This window comes from Vanellus vanellus, assembly GCF_965231255.1.
Source record: "Vanellus vanellus genome assembly, chromosome: 1".
Classification (NCBI taxonomy): domain Eukaryota; kingdom Metazoa; phylum Chordata; class Aves; order Charadriiformes; family Charadriidae; genus Vanellus; species Vanellus vanellus.
This window is the reverse complement of record NC_138905.1, coordinates 149,054,992-149,073,447: the sequence shown is the minus strand read 5'-3', so window position 1 is coordinate 149,073,447 and position 18,456 is coordinate 149,054,992. Positions and strand designations below refer to the sequence as shown.

Below are 18,456 nucleotides of genomic sequence, written 5' to 3'. Positions count from 1 at the left end.
AAGAGTTTACAAAAATTTTTTATGAGAAAATTATATGAAAAATAGTGCTTTAAAAGGATTTTAGTAATTTCTTCCTGACTTCATTTGAGAAATCAAGTTGATGGTGTGTAAGAAGCGTTGCTGGGAGCAATGTTGTGGACTGTAATCTCTTTGTGCTAAGCACCCTAAAAACTTCTAGTCCTGCTATTTTTTTTGTAGCAGTTCAATCTCATTCCTTTCTTGTAAATTTGACTTTTTTACTAGAAAACAAGTTGAAAATTAAGGCTAATGGCCACCTTCAAACAGCATGAACAGTGTAAATAGATGAGCTGGTAAATACAGATGCATTATGGTTGTTAAACAGACACCTGCATATTTATTTACTCTACATTACTGAGAAATATCCATAATTATACACAGTAAATTTCCATACTGGAAATTCAAGGAATTCTAAAATATCTCAGCTGATATGATATCTAATCACCAATTTAAATGATTACTAGAATTTCTTGACGGTAAACTGTACAATTGTGCCACTAACTGACACATGTCTGTATTCTCCAACTCGTTAAAATAACTTTGTTTCAGAATAATTTGCAGGTATTCATTAGGATGACTAATAAAAAGGCATGATTCACTATACCTCTATACTTAATCTTTTTATTCCCCTTCACTACATAGCTAGTTCATAGGCTCATCAGATGACTTGTTTCAAGTGATTCAAACCTAATAAACCTGCTCTGCGTGAGATCTTGCTTTCAGAATAAACTATAGGCTCTACGTTTAAGAAACTATGGACTTTAGATTAAAATGGTTGTCTAGTGTTTTTATTTAGTAGGGTTTGTAATTAACATGGGAAACATGGTTTTGAATTACTTTACATCATCATAATGCAACAGACATATATATACACACACTATTGAATATGAGAGAAATCAAAATACTTTTCTGGTATCTAAACAGCTTTATTTTTTTTCCTGTGGGTAGATGTCATATGCCATGTCAAATGCATCTTAGGCTTGTTCTAAATATATCACAAATTATTGTCAGTCCACTTCATTAATCAGTGACTGCACTTAGCACAATCTTTTGTACAAACAGTAATCAGTGCATATTGGAAAGACTATAAGCCCTTGATTCGACCAAAAATATCAGAAAGACAAATTATTTCAGTAAGAATCAGAAGACACTACAGGTATGCAAAAGCATTTTGCTAGTTCTGTACACTACTGATTACATCTAACTGGGTAGTAATTGACCAGCCATTTGCTCTTGGAGCACTAGTCCACGTTATGCTTTCTTGCGTATTGTTTATTCAAATCTTACTCTGTTGTTTCATGTGCATACAATTCACTTTAGGCTAGAATAACTTGTGTATCTTTGAATATCTTTTACTGTCACCGTGTCATCTCTTTATGTAAAAAGTGGCTGCCAAATTAAAAGATGTTGATCTTCAATACTTTTTCTCCATCCTTCTTTTGTGGAGAATCTTTTTTTTTCTTTATTATTTCTTTGGAAAAGTTTTTGTACTGGTTGGGTCAGCGTGACACAAGCACCCAGCAAGCTACCATCCTGTGCGCTGGTATGAACAAAGCCTTAGCAAATTAAACACTGAGTGCACATACTGGGTCAAACCTTGCTGAACCTGTTATGTATGTATTAACATTGGAGTGCAATATGCAAAACTCCAGCAAAATAAACAAGCCTGTATTTTCACCCTTTCTTGCTCTGGGCCTGAATTATAGAACTCTTTGAGCAGATCTCTTGATAGAAAGCAAAGAAGTATTTTGTGTCTCTTGCTCTCAACCCAGATGTAGTAGTATCATCCTGGCTACAGAGATGTTCCATTCTTTCTGCTAATTTTTGAAAACTTGAACTGCCCTTTCCTGGGGCTGCTTTGGAGAGTATATTCCTAGTCCTCAGAAGATCTGACTGCACATCTCGAGTTGGAGAAAGACCAATAGATCTTATGTATAAGATATTTAAGCTGCTCTTGCAATCCCTGCTTCTTTGGTGTCTGAGCTTTGGTACCCAAAGAATATGGACCGCTGATACTGAGCACCATCATAGCATTTTACACTCGTCTTTTCATGGCAGTGACTAGCAAAGTTTTTATATGGAACTAAACCAGTGAAAAAATATTTCTTAGATCTCAGAAAAGATCCTTGACAGGATTTGAAAACTTCCATGTACCTGAGACAAATTTAGAATCTCAGCACAAAGATAAATTTCAGGATTCTGCTCTTTTCTCAAGCTACAGACTTGAATGACTGAAAATACTTCACTATCTATGAGAGACCTTCTGAGATGCACCTGGGCCACAGTAACTATCTGATGCTTCTGGTAGGGGACATCATTGTTATTAGACAGAATTGTGTCTGATGTCTTCGGTAATGTCTAGTGTATTTGCGAGATGGAAAGTAACAATAATAATCTTATTTCAGAAACATTGTAGCAGGTGACTTCACACCTGGATGATTGACTGAATTAACACTTTGAGTTTTGGACAACACTACCAAATTTTGCTACTGTGGTCTGCCTTGGTCTAAAGCTAATGAGGACAAATTCCTTCTGTCCTCCCAATAAACACATCATAGAAGAGTGCATGTGACCTGTCTTCTGGAAAACAAACCATCTAGGCCTTTCAATGGCTTATAGGCTCACCCAAGGACAAGACAAAGTTTTTCCAGGTTGCCAGGCCACATACGCTGCTTTCTTTCAGACTCTACAAACCAGGCTTCATCTGTAATATGCACAAAACTAGTAGAAGGCTATATGACACTAACATAACTTGCATCTGAATGTCCAGTTTTGAATCATCCCTTGATATTTTTATTCTGGCTGACCTTCTTAAAAGCTAAGTTTGTTCTCTGATGTGGTGCTGTGGTTCGCAGCACAGTCCGTATGGATGTATGCCCTCATGATTGAGGAACTGACATGCTGGACGCAAGGGTAGGGAGAAACAAGAATGGAGTGATAGGGGAATATACTTGTATTCCTGCTATTTCTGCCAAAGGCGTTGCATTGTGAGACCCTGTCCTGAACTGAATTGGGTTAATAATGGAAATGACTAGAGAGAAAGATATCACTTACTTGTGTGGTAGAGTGGGGACTTTCAGTAAGGGAGGGATGAATTCATTAGCTCATATAAGACACAGAGGCTACATTTTGCTTATGTAACATTAGAAGGCTATATTATGACAGTGTTCTGCATTCCTGTTTTTTGCTTTGCATCTTGTTATCGTGTTTCCTGTATTTATATATGTATTCCCTGAACTTGCTGCTTCAGATCTGAAAGCAGACACTGTATTCCTGAAAATAATTTTTTTTCAACTGCCTTTGTTGAACTCTAACAGATATTATTACCTTTTTGCCCAGATTTTATTTATATCCATACACTATTGCAACTACTGGAAGCCACTGCTGCACTTTTATTCCTCAGGGCTTTTTCTTCATTGCATAAATATCCAAAAATAAGTCCAAATGCCACTTTAGTGGCTGCCTTTTCCTATGTGAATTTTAATGCCTTGTGTATACGTAATTGTATTCATATGGACTTTCACCATTTCAAGGCAAATATATGTTTGCTGTGCCTTTTCTGGAGGCTGTTGAATTTTGCATTGTTTGTTATTTTTTAAAATACATTGTAAAATTATTCCAGCCCTATTCTACAGGGAAGATGAATGATCAAATAAAATTGTATAAATTACTAAGCAATGAAATGGCCATGCTTTGCGGGTTAGCATGGTTGTTTCCCAGGGATTTTCTTCTTTTTTTTGGAAGATGTTCTTGAATAAGTTAACTTATCTATATTAGATTTCATTTAAGAATTAATATCTGCATAATCTAACAGCCCAGATAAAACACATTGTTTAGAATGTACTGCACAGTTAATGTCTGAATTTCCCCCCTCTTTCCCTGCAGCTTATGTTCTTGAATTTATAGTATTTTGATATTCAGCATCTTAATGTCCTTTCCTAGTGGCTTTGGAATTCTAGTTCCGTCTCTGCTTCTATTTGCACTTATCTTCCTAAAACTGTCTCTTTTTGACAACTGAAATAGAAATTTAATCCAAACAGAGATTTGGTCTGATAAGGCAAGATCTGAGATTCTGAGAATCACTGAGATTGGAAAGGGACCTCTAGAAGATCATTTAGTCCACCATCCCCCTGCTCAAAGCAGAGTCAACTGCTAAAACTTGTATGTTTTGCAGAGCATTTCAGTATGCATCTTGAAAATTATAGCTTTAAAAAAAGCTAAGGTTACAAGTCAAACTTCTAGAACAAGAAAATGCTACAATTGCATTGCTTGTGCACAATGTCGTGGCTTTCCATCATGTTTTACTTGGGTTTTTTTGTGATTTTGTTTTTGTTTTTTCACCCCATTTGGAGAACCTAATGTGAAAATGAAGTTTTTCACTAGTGAGGTGCCAATGTTTAAGTTTTCATGGCAGCTGCCATTCTGTAGCACTTTATATTGCCAAAGTCCAGTGTTTAGCACTTCTGATCACATCGGGTTGACAAGTCATGGGAATTGAAGTAAGAGTAGTGCTTAGTGGCAAACTAAGGAAAACTTAAATTGTAATGTATGCATAATCACTAGATAAGTTGTTGCAGGAGGGGTGAGACAGGCAATAAAAGCGGGGATAGGAAACCCGTGCTTTACAATGGAATGTAGATGTCTGAACTTCAAGGCTATTTTTGTTACTTCTAGCAGTACCATGTCTTGTTGGTACTGCCAGAGTACAAGACCATGTCTTGTATGGTCTGATGCAAAGTGTTTGTATGCTTGCTTTGCCTGTGTGTCAGCCTGGCTCCAGCCCTGTTTGGACTCAATGTTTTGCTCATTTAGATTTTTCATATGTGGATAGAAATGATTCTCAGTTTGACATGGTGATACATATGCAATCTAGGTGCTGCTAAATAAAATTGAGGCAAAATCTAAAACAAAGACAAAGTTTTTTACTTGATATGTAGCTAAATTGTAGACCTTGTTGCTACTGGGTATTGTGAAATACAAGTGAGTAAATCAGTTTTGAAATGAATCAGACAAATTCACAAAGACCAGATCCAGGAGAAACTACTGAATAAAATTACTTGGATATCAATCATGCCTAGGAATTATAAACTGTTGATTACTGAGAACTTGGAGGTATATGAAGGGAAAGAAGATTCATTCTGTACATACTGTATTTATTGCACAATATACTGCACTGGTGTGGCCCCACTTTGAGTACTATGTGCAGTTTCGGGTGCCTCCATATAAGAAGGACATCAGACTATTAGAGTGTGTCCAAAGGAGGGCAGCCAAGATGGTGAAAGGCCTCAAGGGCAAAACTTACAAGTAGCAGCTGAGGTCACTTGGCTTTTTCAGCTTGGAGAAGAGAAGGCTGAGAGGTGGCCTCATCACAGTTTACAACTTCCTCAAGGCAGGCAGCAGAGGGGCATGTGCTGATTTCCTCTCTCTGGTGGCCAGTGATAGGACGAGGAAATGGAATGAAGCTGCATCAGGGGAAGTTCAGATTGGACATTAGGAAAAGGCTCTTCACAGAGAGGGTGATCGGTCACTGGAACCGGCTCCCCAGGGCAGTGGTTGTGGCACCAAGCCTGTAAGAGTTCAAGGAGTGTCTGGATGATGCCCTTAGTCATATGGTTTGGTTTTAGGCAGTCCTGCAAGGAGGCGAGAGGTGGACTAGATGATCCTTATGGGTCCCTTCTAGAAGTCGAGACTTTCCTTACGTTTTGAGAAACAGTCCACCTTCTGTCATTCTTGAAGATATAAAGTAGGTAGAATTTAACAGTACAAAAGGGTTGATTCTTAAAACTAGAAATCTTGGGTTTGTCTGACAGTTGGCTAGCTGTTAATCAGAACTTTCTAACCTCTTGTTTTTTCTGCTATCTAATACATTCTACTATTTTGCTATGCACACACTCAAAAATCTATAAAAAAGATTGGAAAGTTCATTGCTGCTCTGGTTCTTTGTGTGTTTGTTATGAATAACAATGTTTGTTTAGACAAACCTTAGAGTAATTGCAAATTTGAAATGTAACCTCACCTACACTTTAGAGAATTTTTGGGCAGCATCTTATAAAACCTGAGGAAATTTAAAAACTTATTTCACTGACAGTGTGAAACTTTAGTTTGTTCCACAACGGACTCTTAGTTTTCTTTTGGAGAGATTCATCAAAGCACTCTATATGTGTGTCTTGTCAAAATTGCTGATGCAAGGAGTAAACCTTAGATGTTGCCTTGTTCACAGGCTTATGACACTCCATAGATCTCATAAGCTAAAATCTTCTTTTCTCACTGAAAGGTTAAATAGGCTTAAGGGGGTACTAGTGAGGTACCTTAAAGACAAGTCTATTGAGGAATATTAAATACTCAAAATCACATCTGTCTTGGGAAGTAACCTGAATTGAAGGTAGTTGGAGCATGAATGGTAGCAGGAGGGAGTGTTGTGTATGCTTGCCCTGTTCTTATTCTTTGCTATGTATCTGGTCATGGCTGCCTCTGCTGGAAGCAAGATGCAGAGCTGGATCAATTTTTGGTCTGATCTGGTATGAATGAGAAAAGGAGGATGTCTTGTTCCACTCCAGGTATTTCTTGCTTTCTCTTAGAGATCAGTAATTTCATATGAGTAGGAAGAAAGAACAGGCGGAAAGATTTGAACTGCCAATACTGAAAAAACCAGCCCTGCTTATGTTTTTCATTAGTTCCCAGAGATCCACCTAACAGGACAAACTTGTTTGTAAGGCTCCATGTAATTAATTGATAAAATGCATCTTTGTGGCTGGCACTGTTAACTCTTTGGTTGTGGTCTATCACAATTTTGTCTTTAATCACATAAGTCTCATATTTATTTCATGAGATTGTGTGAAATAACTTACAAGTATCACTTTCCTGGGACATGTCCACAGCTGAAGGGTGTTGGCAAAGATCCCACTTAGTGTTAGGCTGGGTAATGAGATGAGTTGTTTGCCTCTGGAAGTTGTGATGTGGAAAGATGGCAACCTGCTATCCTAAGGGGAATAGTTTGATGTTGAAATCCTGGTTGTGAATCTCAGATGCTGCTGGTAGATATAAAAATACAACTGCTTATTTAGAAATTGTGGTGTGTTGACCCTGGGTGGATGCCAGGTACCCACCAAAGTTGCTCTATCACTCCCCTTCCTCAACTGGACAGACGAGAGAAAATATAACAAAAAGCTCGTGGATCAAGATAAGGACAGGGAGAGATCTCTTACCAATTACCATCACGGGCAAAAGAGACTCAGCTTAGGGAAATTAGCTTAATTTATTACAAGTAAAATCAGAGTAAGGTAATGAGACATAAAACCAAATCTTAAAACACCTTCCCCCCACCCCTCCCTTCTTCCTGTGCTCAATGTCACTTATGATTTTTCTCTACCTGCTCCCCCCAAGTGGCACAGGGGGATGGGGAATGGGGGTTGCGGTCAGTTCATCACATGCTGTCTCTGCCATTCTTTCCTCCTCAGGGGGAAGACTCCTCACTCTTCCCCTGCTCCAGCGTGGTGTCCCTCCCACAGGAGACAGTTCTCCACAAACTTCTCCAATGTGACTCCTTCCTGTGGGTTGCAGTCCTTCACAAACTGCCCCAGTGTGGGTCCAATACCTGGAGCACCTCCTCCCCCTCCTTCACTGACCTTAGTGTGTGCAGAGTTGTTTCTGTCACATATTCTCACTCCTCTCTTTGTCTGCAGTTGCTGTTGTGCAGCAACTTTTTCTCCTTCTTAAATATGTTATCTCAGGGGTACTACCACTGTCACTGATTGTCTCGGCCTTGGCCAGTGGTGGGTCCATCTTGGACCTGTCTGGAGCAGGCTCTATCAAACATGGGGGAAGCATCCAGCAGCTTTTCACAGAAACCACTCCTATAGCCCCCTCCATTACCAAAACCTTGCCAAGCAAACTTAATACAAGAAATAATGGCAGTATACCAAGTTTTTAAAGCATTTGATCATGTGAAAAATGGCATCAACTCTTTCAATCTTTGGTTTTTTGACCATTCTGAAAGTGGCATCTCCTTTTGCACTATGCAGATGCAGTGACTGTTGATTCAGAAGGAACATTACCTCCTAAACCAGCAGTGGTATTTGCCATATCTTGTGTTCAGTGCAGCTAAACCAGCCCATCTTGTCTTTGTGTGACAGCAGCACAGATTTACGATATGAGGTTGGAAATTTACAAGCTACATCTCTTTAATGTGAAGCTATTGTGATTGCAGCTCTGTCTGGGAAATTGCCAACCTTTTGCATGAAGGACATGAACAAATAAGATGAAGTAGGGGGAAAAAAACCCCTCTTATTCCAGACTCTTTTTTTCCTGATTGTTATGTGTTCTGTATAAGTGTTGTAAGGTTTTAAAAGCGCTAGCAAGGCTTCATGTTGTATCTGCTAAATAGGTCAAAACTATGCTCGTGCTAAGGAGACTTGCACTAAGGCACAGCCTAGTGACCAAATATATGCTTCCAGCTGGGGTGAAGTTTGGCATTTATTTTAATCTCTGCAATACTGTATAGAAAGTAGCTGTGTTTCTATTCTGTGTGTGTATGTGTATATATTTTTATATAGATATAAATCTTACGTTTTTCTATGCAATTACATTATGGACTGTTTAACAAGTATTTGAGTTATTAATGCTAGACTGGGTATATTGGCATGCCAACTGGAAATTCAAATTGTTTTTTTCCTATGCCAACTAAACAACAATTTCTGTATTTGTAATGTTTAAAAGGTTTAAAAAAAATAAAATGTTTCCATTAAAGATGGATATACTAAAAATAATTTTAGGTAGTTACTTGGTCACTGATTTGTAACTTATTCACAGCAGAAGAAGTTATGTCTTAAACTCCATTCTAGTAATAAACTGTGCATGAACAATCCATAAGTGTATTTGAAGACTCAGTAATATATCAAGGTCCATATGGACCTGTGAGTCTGCTTGTGTGGAACTCACTGCAGGATGAGTTTTAAATTGTGAACACCTTATCTGCTTATTATAGCCTATGTCCAGCACTAGGCATAGCACTTATAAAGAAAATATGTATGAAAATTTTATGACAAATGCTTTCTACTCACATGTTCTTGTAGTATTTAGAACCTGCTTTTGGAAGAAATGTGCTGTGGTCCTGTTTGGAAAAGTGTGTGTCACTGGCATTATGTTGGATTTTATAAAAATAAATCTTTTAAAAATAGGAATGGTGATTTTTAAGATCAAAGGGTAAGCACCTTTATCAAACAAGATTAGTGGTTCTATAGAAATGCTTGGGAGGGATTTATTCTCTGTGTGTATAATCCTTTAATGGTAATCTGCATTACAAATTCATCAGAAAAAGTATGAACTGTTCCTTTGTTTCCAGCATTTCAAAGGCAGCTATGTCTACAGAATCCTCAGGAGCCATGAAAGTCTGAGTTGATTTCTAGACTGTAAATTTTCTTTTGAAAACTGATAAACAGTATGTCAAGTTAATAGATTAGTAAGTATAACAGAGACTAGGGTTTTCAGTCACATTTGTGAATTCAAAAATTCTCTTTTCCTGGAATGCATGTTTATGACCAAGTGAATAGGTTGAACAATTGGCCAGTTCTGGCAGGTTAAACGATCTAGACTTTTCTAGAGTGTCACGATTTATATTTTAACCAACAAATAATTTTTACAATCAGTGCATCTTTAAGAACTGGGTAATTTATAGGATTGACAGTCCTTTATGTTTGAACTCTAATGCAAAAAAGCAACCCTAGTCAGGAAAACAGCATGTTCATTGCCATTTGTGGTTGGGGCATCCATGCTTTAACTGCAAAGTTTAGGAGATATATTTTTGAAAGAAGAGTGTGTGTTCAATGCCCTGTTTTCCGGAAACCTTTCCTTGGTAATATTTTAATATTTATTATTATTATTATATAACAGTAATATGAAGTTCTTCCTACACAAACACTCAGTTATCATTTTGTCATTAAGAGCATGAGACTTTGCAAGAAAATACCAACAGTTGAATTAGAACTGTTAAAAGCAGATACAAGGTAAAGATTATTCCCCTCTGTTTACAAAATAAATTTGTTTCTTCTCCCATTAGACATAAAATATAATTATGTGTATGATATGTTCCTGTATTACTCAATATCTTATATGCTGAAATTGATTTTCAAGTACAGCTTCTACCAATGTTTATTTTACTTGGTTCTTTTAAAGTGTAGCTCCAAAACTGTTAAGTATTCTATTTGTTTTTTGTGTTTGTTGTTTTTTTTTTTTCCCAGACTGATCTTGATTATGTGAACAGTGTTGTTGCAAGCCTGGAAAAAGAGTAAGTTGTAGTTTTAATGGGGGACTTCTTAGCTTATTGGTGTGTTCACATTTTGCTTTTTTCTGAATCAGGTTGTGATAAGTAATTAAAAGTATTCTGGAAATATGAGATCATGCATTTGTTTCTTGGAGGCTCGGATTTTCGAACAACAAAGTAATTGATGACAAATTACAGGGCAGTGATTCAGTCACTTAACTTGTAAAACAATAAATGAGATTAAATTATTTAGTGCAACATAAACAGATGGGATTGGTTTAAAATGAATGGAAATGTATGACGTCTGTGTTAGGGCCTTGTATTCCATGTGTTCAAAGAGAACTATAGAAAAAAATATCACTAGGTTCTGACTAAAGGAAGGCAAAAGAAGTGTCTAGAATCTAGTTAGAATTCTGATTATTTGGGCAAGAGGCTATACTCCTCTGAAGACAACGCTAAGGAAAACAATATTTTCTTAATATATTACTTTTATTTTACATGCCTCATTTGAATAAGTCATTGTAACCAGACATAGTAACTGTACCAACAGAAAGCAAGAAGGAAATCTACAGAACTCAGCATCTCTCATGTGACTTTAGGATGTTTCTATTTACAGGTTTTCTACAGAGATCAGTTCTGGCTTGGTGGAAGTAATAGCCCCTCCTGCAACTTACTATCCTGACTTGACAAACTTGAAAGAGACATTTGGAGACTCAAAAGAGAGAGTGAGGTTAGTTTATTCCCCCAGATCTTTTCCCATCTCCTCCCACACCTACACTTTTGTTGTTTATGAAATGGCAAGTGGGATGTGAATTCTTGAAATGTTTTCTTACTGTAATTCTTGAAAGTGTGGGGATGCTAAAAGTTCTCTGTGAATCCATCTCAGTCCTATCTGCATGCTGTTCTGTGCATGATCAGAGCCTAATGCTATGCTTGGTTGAATTCATTTAGTGTTAAATTCTGGGAGGAGAACTGAGACTTGATATACTTTTTTGTTTACTGTTTTCTTCCTGAAATACAGTGTGAAACCCAGTAATTTCTGCTGAAGTACCATTTAAAACTCACGTGTGTTTTTAGTGAAATGTTGGGTAGTTTTCACAAAATCAGATTCAAGTTAAACCAGTTTTATGTCTGTATTAAAGCTTAAGGCGAAATCTTTGTTCCGTTTTTTCAGACAGAGGATTTCCTGAGGGAACAATGCCAAAAGCAGCTGTCCTAACATTTCACTAATATGCATCATTCTTCATAGTGAGATTTACTTTGCATTGCCAGCATGTATTGAAATAACTTTTTTTCATAATCCTTAAGCTTTTAATCTAATTTCAGATGGAGAACAAAACAAAACTTGGATTATTGTTTTCTTATGATGTATGCCCAGAAAAAGGGGGTTTATTACATTCAGGTAATTTTCTCTTCTTTGTTTTGAGACAAATTTTCAAATGAGTCGCCAGAAATTATGCCGTTGGACATATCAGAAGGACCTACACAGAACAGAGATAACTTTATTCCATAGTTGAAGGAGGTTAAGTATGGAGGTTATGGTATATGAGGAAGTAATCTGTGGAGGACACTATCTCTGAATTAGAAAGCTGTCTTGGAAACTGCACATCCAATAACACAAGACAGTCTTTTTGAAACTAGGCAGTCACACAAATATTAGTGACAGCACAAGGGGGAGAGTATGAATGCACTGGGAGAAAGGACAGGAGAAGCAGAATCCTTAAAGCAGTGGCCTGTACTTAGTATGAATTAAAGGGACACATCTTGGCCGTTCTGCTGCCTGGACTAGCTGATTAGTTTGGACTATGCACCTGTTCTTCTGTTGGACAGCTAAAGCCAGGTGAAATGAATCCCATCTCTCCAGACAATGTGTCTCTTAGCTTCTTGTCTCAGAGGAGAAATTCTTTCAGCCCTGTTAGGGTGTGTGAGTAAACAGTCACATTTGTGTACAAATAATACTGATATTCTACTTGTTCTACTGATGATGTCACTTAGTCTAACGTTATTTTATGGTTGATTTTCCTCTGAAGAGAGAAGCTAGAAAAGCAATGTTCTGAAGTAATAAGTTGAGATACATTTGTCGATTCTTACTACAGGAAGATTCTGGATTAGTTCTCCATAAATATACAGACTGTGATCCCTACGATGGTTATTCATGGTTATAGCATCTAGATTTTATAGCAGCGCTTGCATTAGAAATATATGGATATGAGTTAGCAATATATTATAAATCAGTATTTGCTAGCTATACTTTTTTCCTATTGCTTTGCTGGTGCTTTTTTTTTATTTACGTTGATATCACTGCTGCCTTCATCTAGCTTGAAGATGACATCGTTGTCAAGCAGAATTATTTCAGCACAATAAAAAATTTTGCACTTCAGCTCGCTTCTGAAGATTGGATGATTCTAGAGTTTTCTCAGCTGGGTTTCATTGGTAAGAAAATGTTCATTTTAGTAGTTTGAAAGGGCACATTCATCCTCAGACTGTGAATTAATAGTGATCTGACTTCAAAGTTATCTTCTTTGTACTGGAAATGGACCAAGAAGTAGAAATTCATTGGCTTTTTTAGGAAGTCTGGTTTAACTCATGGGTTGGTTGTTGGCTTTTTTTTCCTATTGTTTCATATACTTTTTCATGACTGAGGCAAACTCAAACTCTTGGAAAAGATGGCTTTTTTATAACCAAACGTTAATTAATTAAAAAAAAAATACTAACAGTCAAACTGCAAGCAAGGACTTATTTTTAAGTTAGCTGCCATTAAAAAAAAAAGTGATTAAAAGACAGCTTACTGAAATAAGAGAAAAAAGCATGAAAACTAACGGAACCTAAACCAACTTCATTGGTGTTTGTGCTAAAATTTCCAAGAATCAGCAGTCATCTGTTGTCTTGGTTGCAAAACCTGTTCTATCTCCACCTTTATACTCCATTGAGGAGAAGTTATGACAGTGTGTTCCTTCTTAGGTGTAGCTAGAGTCTATCTGTCATTTGCAATGAACAGTGAGAGAAGCTAATGAAGCATCTTGAACTGTTGTGGATTGACTGCCAGGGTGCTGTTGAAATTACTTTATGGTTATTTGCTCTTATACTAATATGTTTTTATTGAGAGGTAGTGGACTTAACAAAAAAGCAATGAAAAAGTAGTTTTGAAGGGATTTTACAAATCAAAGGTTATTTCATTACTACAGTGATGTGTCATGATCTGTTTGAAAGTGCTAAGCTGGAGATAGACGAGCAAAAATGAAAAGCTAAATCAGACTGTGGAGATTTCTCTATGTAGTCGACACAAATGATTCCAATGCAAAGGCTGTAAGTTGAGCTCAGAACAGGAAGAAAATCCTACATGTGACAGATAAAGTGCACTTCTGAGTTCTGTCATTCTCTTGGAAATTCTTGTTGTTCTCTTGTTTTTTACTTTGGATCTGCTTTCCAGAGAATAGCTTCAGTTTTAGCTCAGTGACCCATAATGGTTGCAAACAGTGGACGTACACCTAGATTGCAGAACTGAAGAGGTTGGTACTGTGTGAATGTCAAGTAGTATCCTGTTTCCAGCTCAGCATCAGGTGTGCTGCTGAGGCAATAGTTCCCTGACTTTCAGGGTCTCAGAAATTCACTGAGTAGAAAGGAAAACGGTAGTTATTGCCTAAACATGCTATGTTAGGGTATAAAATAGTACTTTGTACACTTGCCTGTCAGTCTAACCTACAGAAACAATAGAGAAGAGGAGAGGAAAAGGGGCAGAGGGAAGTCTCCTTATCTATCTGGCCACCACATAACCAATCTGCTTGGTTGCCTTGGGCTACCAACAGAGGTGCACTGTTTCTGAAATAGTTACAGGACTGGTTTTGTGGCCTCAGAGGTGGAAGAGAGAAACAGGAAATTAAGCTCCCTATCATGAAGAAGTAAGCATTTAAATAACTTATTGGAGCTTTTGCTCTATATAGACTTGTCTCTTCTGTTGGGGAGCCCCTTGCAGCTCTCTGCTTCTGCAGCTGCAGAGACTGGTTGAATACCAGCATCTGATTAGGCTTTGTTTTTACTTTTGAACAGTTAAACTTAAATCGTGGACTTAGTTGGGGTTAGAGTTTTAGCTCCAGTCCTAATTGGCCTTTAAATGTAAATTCTGTATGAAGTTCCTAGGCTACAGAAGTAATTTACATTTATTCTACATTGCCTTAATTAAGTAGTAGAGCGTAGTCTCTTACAAATTGCAGTTTTGTAAGACTGACATGTCAAAATGGGCATAAAACCTATTTACAGTTTAGGACACGCACTCTCTACTGTATGCAGATGTATTTCAGATCACTTATTACTTGTGTATTTGTGTATTTCACACCCCTTTCTGTTCTCAGTGCTGCTATAGAGGGCATGGTGTCTAAGCCAGAAGGGGTAGGTATATAGTTCTTAATACTGAGATTCAGCTTAATCACCAGCACAACTGTTTAAAAATATTTTAAAGTTGTTTTTCCATACTGTCTATATACTTTTTTTCAGTGTAAGCTCTGAAAATACTTGTAGTTAAATTTAGTTGTTAGCTCCTGCTGCTTACATCCCTGTTCTTTGTTTCTTGCATTGTATTTGCTTGCCTCCTTTTAATTAGATGATATAAGTACAATTTCAGATGCATTTAGCTATGGCTACACACCTTAATTTTACTTTTCTACATAGAAAATTAAATTAGATTTTGTTCTCCCAATTTAGCTACTTATCCTGCTTTTATGTTTTGAGAGAAAAATTACTATTCACAAAAGTGACTAAAGCTTTAGGCTTTGAGACACATTGGTGTGCTATAACCATATATTGTATAGAAATTTTATGCAAGTAATGTAGATTTGCCTTATCTGTACTAACCCTTTTGGGATCTTGATGCAGACTGATACTATGGTGATTTGGTAATGCGGGTAGCTATGGAGAAGGGCAAAAGTAGTTGTTTGTAATTGGGGATGAGTTTTATGAGTAGATGTCTAAGAGAGAAAATAGAGCACTGAATTGGCTAGATGCTACTGATTTAGAAATAATCTCTAAAATCGAGAGGTGTGGCTTATTTGCTGTAAGCTGTTGGGAATCTTGATCAGCTTACAAGTTCTGCTAGGTAAAAATACTTTTTGTCATAGTGTATTTCTGAACCGAAAAGCTAATTTATGCAAGCACTACATGAGGAAGTGGCAAATGCAGCTATTTAGGCTGACAGCAAGATTATAGAATTCTGTCACCTCTGCCACAGAGCACAAGTTGCTTTCTTTTGGTTTTTTTTTGATACTGAAAGCATAGTCTGAAGTGCTGTCAAGTATCTAATAAATAATGGGTGAGACATATGCTGTTTCCCTAAGAAGCTCAGTGGAAGGAGACGCATCTTTGGCTCTTCTGGATTCTGGTTTGCACTGCAGTCCCTGACACAACATAAGAAAGTCCTACTAGATTTTTATGAGAAATATTGATTTGTCTTCCAACTGCCTGTGCGCTGAATTGTTTTTCAGAGAATCTGCAATATTCTGTGCTGTGGCTATAAAGTCAGCTGTCACAAAATTTTAATGGAGCAGTCTGAAATCAGCCTTTTGGCTGTCTTCTACAATTTCTCTGAATCTTACTGTGCCCTGATGGCTTAAGGCCTGTTATTCTGATTATTTTAAGTTGTTCTGATTACAGTTTTGCTCAAGCTGTCCACATAGTTGAAGCTTGGGGAAGAGTAGATCAAGCAAAATATTTGAGATCTAAATAACTTCAAAGTTGTTCTGGTTTTAATGCCAGTAATTTGCATATCATTAACAGGGAAAACATTTAAGGACTCAACTATAGTTAGAATACGTGCTTGCAGGTATAAAATTATTGTTGGTCTTGTTCTCTGCTTATTTAATTGTAGGTAAGGATCCTGTACCTAAGCATTCAGGTTATAAGTGACATGGTCTGTGAGTGTCTTTTCACCATAGATGACAACTGAACACTGTAATCCTGTGTTTTTCATAAGATGAGCTAGTCAAAGGAAAAAAAATGTACAGTGTGGTCCTTGGATAGAAGAAGAAAAGGATTCCAGAGCAGCATGACTGTGCATTCCTCCTGGAAGAGGAAAAACTGTCTCTTCAGTCAGTCTGCTTCCATTGATATTGGAGCAATAATGTGGGGATGTTTTTGTCTTCTGAATCACATGGTATTGTGCATCTCTCTGACACCACTTGGAAAGGTCCACTTCCTATGGAAGCAGGTGTGACTGACAGACTACCTCAGCAGGTGTAATCTAGAAATGATGGTTTCAGTTCCAGAAACGTCCCAGAAACATCTGATTAGTCCAATTTTTCAGCTGCTGTTTGATTAAGGTTTCTCATATTTTTCTCTTCTCCTGCCCTATGCTATTGAAAGCAGTAGGCAGAGATGAATCACTAGGAAAATTGGGAGCCTATTTAGTTAAAAGTGTGACAAGCTGAAAAGGCTGTTATTCTGCATGAATATTTTACACAACATTGTACAAATCATATGATTGTTTCCTACCCATTTTTAAATATTTACTTCCACAAATAATGTTAAACAATATGACAACAATATAGTGTATAAATAGTGTCAATATACTAATAAAATATCATAACATCTTTCTTATGTCTTTAAAGAAGAAAGCTTTACAGTTGCCCTAGTTTAGTAGGAGTTGTCCCTTGTTTATTGGGAGCTTCAAATTTTCCTTACAGAGTATTTTCGAGTGGAGATGCCTATTTGAGGACCGCATTGCAACAAGCACTTACAAATAATGTCAATGTTTTTGCTTTATAAATGGCCAAATTCAAGGTTTTTGTAAGGGATAACTTTGATCAGTTAATGTCTTGCCACATTTACTTCTCCACCCTACTGTGTGAATGGTCTGCTTTATGAACACAGCATCATTCCCACTGATTAAATAATTGGAACTGTCAGATGCTTCTTCTGTATTTATGGCACTGTATTGTGATGTAGCCTCGCTCAGACCTCCCCAAACACATCTCAGAATTCCAAAATAGGTATTATTTCACTGGCTATGTTCTTAGCCAATTTCGTACAATTCATAAGGGAATGAGATTGCATCAGACCTGTTTTTTTGAAAGGATGATGCCCTTTAGGTGATCTCCTAAGTATGTATCCTCTTTTTGAGAAAATAAAGGATCTTGCAATTTGAGATACTGTCATTCTCAAAGCAAATCCCCGTATGTAAGAGTCTGATACCTGGTGGTGCCAGAGCACACATAACAGGGCCCCTGCAACTTTGATACTTTCCCTTAAAAATATCCTTGTTGGTAATAGATGTAAGCTAACAACCTGGCATTCTATATCTCCTCTGAGATACTGTATGATATGCCAGGCTCAGTCACCTGTTTCAGTAGAGAAATTTTCCGTCCCTGTTACAACAGGGGTTTGAACTCCCAGCTCTTTAGAGTTTCTTTTATGCTACCTCGTGATAATTTTCTATGAATTGCAAACTTCAGTGAGTCCCAAAAGAAAGAGAAGTAACTGAACATCTGGCTCTGATAGTCCACATGAATATTCATAGTGAAAATGTATGTTCCTAATCACTTTAGACTAGATAACTTTTTATCTTTTGTGTAGTACTGGTTCAGGGTGATACTTCATCTGTATCCTCTCTTCTGTTTATATAAATGTGACCATCCTCCTTAACAGCTAAATAAGGTAGACTGCTTGCACCACTTCTTCATTTCCACTCAGACACCTGCAACAAGTGGCATGCTATTCTGCTAATAGTTTTTAAGCTTCATACAAAAAATTGTTCCCTATTTGTTTGTCCTCCAAACTAGCCTATACAGCTCCTTAGTAGCCTTTCCAAAGAATTTCATCCTCTTGTAGATGAGAACCAAATCCCATGTTCTGATGAGTGTGGGAAGTGTTTTTGCCACCTCAGAGAAGAAGCTGTTCTTAATGTCTGCTTCAGCTGTTCTTCCGAAGTGATAAGGAGAAAATACTAGGACCTCTACCACTTGTGGAACTTGTTATTTAAACAGCCTGTAAAGGCCTCATAGATTACGAGTGGAAAAAAAAAAAAAAAAACCATAAACATTTTACATGCCTAAGTGCTGTGTGTTAGTGTGTTGTACAAAATTCCCAAGTGCGGACAGAGAGAAAACTTGCATTGGAGAAGAGCTTCTATTGGACTCTGATCCATTAATGCACATGTGCCCCAAGAACTCATGCCTAAGTCAGCACTGCCCACA

The 18,456-nt window shown here is 37.3% G+C and overlaps 1 protein-coding gene across 1 annotated transcript in view; it reads left to right on the top strand.

The window, feature by feature from the left end:
* Window positions 1-18,456, top strand: part of MGAT4A (alpha-1,3-mannosyl-glycoprotein 4-beta-N-acetylglucosaminyltransferase A) — a gene marked incomplete at both ends in the record, with an annotated part of 70,148 nt that overhangs the window by 32,295 nt on the left and 19,397 nt on the right. The window contains 4 exons of the mRNA XM_082489777.1: window positions 10,254-10,300; window positions 10,893-11,006; window positions 11,603-11,678; window positions 12,595-12,709. Coding sequence (XP_082345903.1) covers window positions 10,254-10,300; window positions 10,893-11,006; window positions 11,603-11,678; window positions 12,595-12,709 — 352 coding nt within the window. The remainder of the gene's footprint in view (window positions 1-10,253; window positions 10,301-10,892; window positions 11,007-11,602; window positions 11,679-12,594; window positions 12,710-18,456) is intronic.